This window comes from Myotis lucifugus, unplaced genomic scaffold (assembly GCF_000147115.1).
Source record: "Myotis lucifugus unplaced genomic scaffold, Myoluc2.0 scaffold_3, whole genome shotgun sequence".
Lineage (NCBI taxonomy): Eukaryota > Metazoa > Chordata > Mammalia > Chiroptera > Vespertilionidae > Myotis > Myotis lucifugus.
Genome location: NW_005871051.1, coordinates 5,064,780 through 5,072,376, shown reverse-complemented (window position 1 = coordinate 5,072,376; position 7,597 = coordinate 5,064,780). Strand labels below are relative to the sequence as shown.

The following is a 7,597-nucleotide window of genomic DNA, read 5'->3' as shown; positions in this document are numbered from 1 at the left end:
GCCCGGTGGGAACTCTGTCTCCGAGCTGGAGCAGCATGGAGCGGCGGAGCGAGAGCCCGTGCCTGCGGGACAGCCCCGACCGGCGCAGCGGCAGCCCCGACGTCAAGGGGCCTCCCCCGGTGAAGGTGGCGCGGCTGGAGCAGAACGGCAGCCCCATGGGAGCCCGCGGGAGGCCCAACGGCGCCGTGGCCAAGGCCGTGGGAGGTAACAGCCCGCGGCGCGGAGGGAGGCGCGCGGCCCGCGGCGCGGCGGGCGCGGGGATGGGGGCCCGGGGGCCGGGGTTCAGGTGCCCCGGGCTCCTGCCGGTGTAGGGTTACAGGAAGTGGCCGCCAGGTCGCCAGATAAGGCCCCCGTGGCCTCTCCTCTGTGACTGGTAGCTTCCTCTCCAGCTCAGCCCAGAAAGCGCTTTCCCCAGGGGGTGGCATTTTTTGGGCAAGTTGCCACTCACTGTGCGCTGAGGTGTTGGCAGGTTTATGTCACAGCCAGCTAACTGTTTCTAGCTTTTCCTCGAGAGCTTTTTAGGGATTTCACTCTGTTGCCTGGCCTCCCAGTGTCGGTGGCAGGGATGAAGTTCAGGTACGTTCTCTCTTGGGGGCTAGTGTTCCATGCTCCGTCCAGGGCCGGAGCGGGAGGGTCAGGAGGGTTGTTACCTCTTAGTTGGGCTTGGAGACCAGTGAGTAACAACTGGGGGTCTTCCCTGCCACCTTTCCAGTGTGAAATAAAGACTCAGGCATCCATCAGGCCCTTAGCGGCTTTAATGCTACTGTTTCCTATAGAGTTTAAAGTCATATGCGTTCGTAACTTCGTTAGGAATTAGAGCACAATAGGTAAAATAGCATAGTAGCCTTATTTCCTTTCCAGGAATTCAATATTATTAAAAATAATCTTTTGTAGTTTTTTTTTTTTACTACTTAGACAGCTACCTTTTAAAGTGGTTAGGAAAAGTAATTTTATAAAATGAAGATGTGCAAGAAATTGATGCATTACTCAAATATTTTGAGGTTTATGTGCCATTTGCCAGTTGTTTTTTTTAGAAATAAAATGCATATTTCTCCATGGTATGCAGTTTTATTGTGTTTGGGATAAGTGACTTTTAACTTTTTTGCTTCTGAAGTTTTTTTTTGTCCTAAAATTTTCAGCAGTAGCCCATTTAATATAATTCTTTATATTAGCCTGTGTAATGTTACAAAACCCTGGCAAAACTTAGTGATAAGCTCCATCCCTAGGTTCTAAATAGCCATAGTATGTATTTTGAAGTAATTATTTAATATGTTCACTCACCCTTAAAGAGTTAAATACAGGCATTTTATAAAGTAACAGGGTTTTATTTTTATTTTGCTATTACTGTCTTCATGGTAGACATTCAGGATGGTTTGCCTTAGATCCTTATATTAATCATCTCCTTTGAGAATCGCTCATTCTCACAATTTTTAAAGCTTTAAAAAATTAATTGGCTATAGATTGTAGCTTACATATCTTCCATTTTAGGGGCTTGAAGACATACTTTAATGAAGCAAAAGAAAAGTTGATAGCTCTGTGACCCACTTTTAAAAGTGGTATTTCTTAATGTTCTGTCTTGAGCCTGGAGCAATAAGTTTTGACTTTTTTGTATCCTTTTTTTAATATATGCATGTAAGAAAGAAAAATATATAGTGACTATGTTGGATGATATGATATGTGCTGATAATGTTTGATTAAAAAACTCTTAGAAATCCTTGGAGGAGATTTGTTCTCAAAGTGGCCTTATGCATAAAGAAAAAACATAGACTTGAAATTTTGGTTTCTTTCTGAAGACCTAGAAAAAGTCACTAAGTTGAGAGACGTTTCTAAATATTTTTGAATATAATTGTTAACAATTGTGCTTTTCTCAAACAAATTTTATTTATATCATATTGAACTGTGAAAGACACAGCCTAATTTTGATAACCAGGGCTACCTTTAGTGTACTATAGTAGTTGCTTTTCATGTTTTTTGAGACTATAATTAACATTTGACCACTTATTATAAATTTGATATAAAGTAAAATTATTAAGTCTTGGTGATGCATAATAGATTTGTTTCAACAAACTACTTTTGTCACTTTATCTGAGCTTTAGCTTCATTTAGTAATAGCAAAGGTCTTACTGGCTGCTCCCAAACTGAAAATAAAGATGACATTATTTTGTCTCAACAATTACCATTTATAATACTTAATAGTAAAGTGGTTTAAATAGTTTACACATGGTGGATTTTTAAAGATTTTTAAAAAAGAAAAATTTTACTCTATATAGCATAATAGGGTGGAAAGATTTTAATTTAGAAAGCTTTAAAATGTAACAACTAGAACATAAAATTTCAATAATACAAAGTTTTCTTATTGAATGTTAATGATTATGTTAGGGATTTACATTTATATACAGTAGTTTCCAAATGTGCACTGAAATGTTAATAATTTCATTTTCTTGTAACTTTTAATCACGCACAGATTGGAGAAAAGCAAAGCTTTTAAAAATGCACATTCTAAATTTAAAAAAATGCTTAAAATATATTTCTATTTAGCAGGTTTTCATACTTGAAAGACTTAAATTTTGGAACATAGTGTAAATAAAAACCAGATTATATTTCTATCACGCTACCTCCTTTTGTTTAAATTTTCTTTATGAAGCAATATAATAAGTATAGACAACTAAAGAAAGATACCTCTGTATTGTTATTACAATTTTCAGGTATAGTACAGTCTTGTAGATGTTGAAAAGATTGCTATAATAATGACTATAATAATATGTTTTAAAAATAGAGCTCAATTTGGGAGGATGTATTTGTTAATCTTTAGTGATATTAGGGGGAGCTCCCCCCTAAAATAGCAGAAATTATTGTTAATTGTTAATTATTGTTAATTGTTTATTGATTAAATGGCAGTTTATCTTACTGCTTTGATAAACAGTGAGTGGATAAATGTTTCTGAGTGCACTGGTTGCAACAGTAAAATTTTTTTATTTTTTTGTTATTCTGCTTTTTGAGGGGGGGGTGTTTGCTTTATTTTAGTGTCTGGCTTTTAACTAGTTGAGGTGGTAGATACACTCTCACAGTCCTCCAGGTTGCGTTTTAATAGAGGACTTAAAGTTCGTGCATTGTCTACAGTGTGGTAGCTTCAGAAGACTGTAAGAAAGGGGTCAGTTTTACTTTGTCTTTTCAACACTTCCTAGGGTGTTTTTGCTCTTATCTGAGCGGCGTTCTAAAGCACGTATGTAATAAAATATACGTGCTCAGATGTGTATGACAGTCAGCTTTTATCGAAGGTCCTCAGGAAGGAAAAAAAAAACAGGCTAATATCTCTTTAAAAAACATATGAAGGCCGGGAGAGAGTTGAGAGCAGGCAAGAGCACCATGGTGTTGACAGCTTTATATCCCTGCTGGGTAACATTCACTTACCCGAATTGGCGTTCCTTGTCAGCTAGTAATTCACTCCGTAAGGATTTTGAAAAAGGATGATTAATGGTGGGGAAATTTATATTTGTAAAATTGGTGATTAAAACTTACAGATCTATTTGAAGATTTAGGAAAAGCAAAGGTTATTTAAAAAGATGACAAAAATAAGGATCAGATGATCCTTTCTCCCACCATTAGCACAAGTCCCTGCAGTGCTCTGCTACATGTAACCCTTCAGCCACGCAACCTGCAGCGTAAACTGAAAGTGATGCCCACCGAGTGCCAGGGCCCGCCAGGCGCCCTCCTCCTGGCCGGAGAGCCACTGGCCCGCCGGGCGGGAGTGGCACTGATTGACTGTGCTTCATTCATTGTCCACAGAAGCAGTTTCATTTTTTACTGTTTGGATTCAGGAAGAACTCCCAGACAGCTTTATTTAAACTGAATGAACAGTGCTGGAGTCGACCAGATGGTGTATTTGCTGATAGGAGGCATGGAACATCAGACATCTTTTTTGAGATTTTTTCATGTTCCTGTGACTTCTGATGCTTTCATTGGGGTTCAATGTTCTAGATTTTAGGGGGAAATGTTTAAACACTGGGAATATCTGTTAGAGATATTTGCTTTTTTGGGGGGGGAAGGGGGAGAGAATTCGTTTATAATATAATTTAATTTTGCTAAAGAATCATGTGTTGAAGCTATCTGAGGACTAGTTGACCGGAAGTAGACCTATTCTTCTTGCTGTCAGGCAGCCCTTTCAAGAATATAACTGTCTTGTTGCAAAGGAGACAAAAAATGATTATTCAACACACACTGATGCCTTCACATGGGAGAGCAAATGGGATCAGTGTTGTTGGGCAGGGCCGCACTGAGAGCTGAACATGGTCTAATTGTCTACATGGGGACCATCCCTTTTCCATTGGAAGTAAGAGACACGCAGCCCAGGTTGGGAGCAGTCAGCATATTAGCAGCTGTGGAGAGAAGAGACACCTTCCTGTTGGAAGGGAGTGCAGATATGAAAGGGTATAGATATTGACGGATTGAAATGCATTAAATACTTAGAAACTGAGAAACATATTGTCGACGTGGGAAAAATAGAGCAAACGTTACATTCGTTTTAAGCAAGGATAGATACCCGTGTGCTTGTAGGGAGGACTCATGGCTTCCAAAGAGAAAAGATGGTCTTTCCCTCTTCCACTCCACTTTTTTTTTAAGGGTTTTATATCTTTTAAATAGAATGAACTTAGGTGTTGGGGTCATCTAGCCACCGAGCGTGTCCTCTGTAGTTTTGCTGAGGTAGAAAAATAGCCCTTCTCGAAAGTGTTTTTAGTCCGTGGCCTGTTATTAAAATAAAGATATACTTGGTTAAAAAAAAAATCTATGCCGTGGAACATACACATTAAACAGAACATAGGGTATCCGCCCCTCAAAGTCCTGAGCATAATTTGATGTTTCGAGTAATTTTGGAAGCCCTATGTTCCATCCGCAGAAACCGACTGACCAGTATATATTCAAGATCATCTGCAGGGAAGTGTGTGTGTGTGTGTGTGTGTGTGTGTGTGTGTGTGTGTGTGTTGGAACTGTGCAGAGGCCCGGAGGTATTCTGTTCTTTAACCCCCATAGAAGGCAGGCAGCATCACCCTTTCCCAGGGATGTGACCAAAATCAGTCTCTACACCTAGGAGTCCTGTGCTAAGTCTTCTTTGCTTTTTTTTGACTATATCTGTGGGGAAGGAAACAGACTGATCATCATTTATTAGCTCTTTAAGAATATGAATGAGTTATTTTGAGAATGTGGAAATCAGTTATATTCCAGGTAATTAGTTGGTAATTATTTGGTATATCTGGTAAACAGTCAGGTTTGGTGGTTACACTTTGACAATTAAAAACCCTTCTTCTCCCTTTTCTTCTTCTTTCTTTTTTTCTCTCTTTCTTCTCCTTTTAAAGAATTCAGTGTAGGAACAGTTTATATGTATATATCAAAAAGATATTAGATTACTCGGGCTAGATGAATTTCAAATTGTAGTGTTTTCTTTGGTCTTTTTAGAGATTTTGGGTTTCTGTTGAAATGAAAAGGGCCCATTTTCTCACTATTAAAAAAGTTTCTTATAGCTAATAATCTCACATTTGGGTGCATACAAAATGTGCACAGTTTGTTATATTTCAGGAAATTTCAACTTTATCCTACATAGCATATAAATAAATAAGAAGTCCTTTATATTCTTTTACCTAATAAGTAGTCTTTTCTTTTAAACCTATATAAGTAATGTATGATAACATAGTAGTTTTTACTCTCTTCCTTACATGAATGCTAAGATACAATGGCATTTTGGAACACATTTAAAGATGAAGCGTTTGACAAAAGTTGTATGTGTAACAGTTTGTCAGTGAAAAGTGACAAGTGGGAAATGACAAATGAAATGCTGGCATCGTCACTCTTTATTTTGATAAAAATGTCTCAATTTGCAGTGATATAATACTGTTTCGTATTATTTCATGAGTTGTGTGAGATGCATCAGGGAAATTTAGATTTTTGTGAACGGAAAATTAGCAGCAAAACTCTCTTTTCAGAAGCTTTGGCAGCAAGTTCCTCCTCCCCCAGCTCCCCAAGAATAAGAACAGCAGTGAAATGTTGGATCTAACCCATACATTTTAACTCGTTATTTTTTTTTTTTTTTGAGAGAGAGAGAGAGAGAGAGAGAGAGAGAAGGAAAACTGAAAAATGGTTTCAAGTAGGAGACCTTTAAGCCTAGCCGGAAAAAAATGAAGAAGAGAGTTTGTCTTTTAGTTTTCATTCTTCTCCTTAGAGCAGCTTAGAAATAAGTGATTTCCCTCTGCTGGCTTGGACTGTGTGGAGCCTTTCTCACTTGCAGTCCCCACTGCTCTTCAGCATTAATTCAGGGTGCCAGGAAGGAGAGCTGTGCATTCCCTTGATCTTAAAAGTGCAATGGAGGCTTGAAAATTGTCTATGTGCTAAAAGTGGGGTTTTTATATACAAAGGATTCATCACCCTGCTGCTTACGGCAAAGTGATAGATATTTCAAGTCAAAGGAGAGGGCCCTGAGTGGGACTGCGGTCTGAGTTAAAACGAAAGCCAGTTGAGGACTTACAGATTTCCCCCAAAGGCCGCCAGCCTCCGCACTGTGCTGTTTTCCAGTTTCTGAAGGCACGTCGCTGCCCTTATTGTCAGTGATCAGCCAAACATTTATTTTCTTCTTTTACATGAAACAAGCCCCATAGCACTTCATGCTGCACGGTGTTTACGTAAAAATGTTCCATGGTGGAGTTCTCAAAATCATGGAGCTCTATAGGATTCTTGTTTTGTTTTGAAGTAAGAGAGCTGTTTTGCTGTTTAATAGCGAGGCACGTAAAAACTGTGACAAAATCACCATAGCTAAGTGGCAGTGAAAGGCTGCATCAGAAATGATCTTCGACAACTGATGCCCTTTGCTCCTCATTTGCAAAGTTCTTCTTATTCCAGATTTTTAAAAAAATCTAGGTAAAAATGACTTTATGTGGAGTAAATTGTGCCTTAGACATATTAAGCCAGTTGGGTTTATGGCATTTATTTTTTCCATTTTATAAGTGATGTGTACACGTATAAACTAGTGAGCGTAATCATTACTAGTGTGACAAATGCTTAAAGAAAAAAGCATGAATAGAAATTTCAAGAATTTGAACCTTGAAATAAAGTTATCCACAAAATATGCCAGTCTTACCCTGTAGTAAGAATAAGCTTTACGTGTGGTTCTGACACCGTAGGATAAGACAACTGCGGGAAGTACTGAATTTCAAGTACAGTTGCTTCCGATATTATTACTAGTTGCTGGTGTGTCAGGCAAATTTGGTTCTGCCCGTAACACGTTGCCTTATCTTTGGAATGGAGAACTGTCTTAGCACAGCGGGTTCGTGAACGGTAGCCCGACATGACAGCCAAGATCAAAAAGTGAAGGGGAAACACTGCCATTTATGAAAAATGTGCATTTCCCGTCAGACCGTGGGGCGTCCACGGAGGGTGGCAGTGACTGAAGCGTGCACAGCGCTTAGTGACTCCCTTGGTTTTGCGGAAGATTTTCACAGGTGTGAGAAGTAGTGACAGAGTGTTTTCCAAAGAGGGGATGTCTATTTTCTATAGAAACAGTTTGAATTTCATTATATTGAGCACAGATATCTTTTTTCTTTCTTTTAAAAAT

At 38.9% G+C, this 7,597-nt stretch overlaps 1 protein-coding gene across 1 annotated transcript in view; it reads left to right on the top strand.

Annotated features, from left to right (window-relative positions):
* Positions 1 to 8: 8 nt before the first annotated feature.
* The window catches only part of SATB2 (SATB homeobox 2), a 170,535-nt gene continuing 162,946 nt past the window's right edge, over positions 9 to 7,597 (top strand). Inside the window, 1 exon segment of the mRNA XM_006082379.3 lies at positions 9 to 204. Within this exon segment, the coding sequence (XP_006082441.1) occupies positions 36 to 204 (169 nt within the window). The 5' untranslated portion in view covers positions 9 to 35.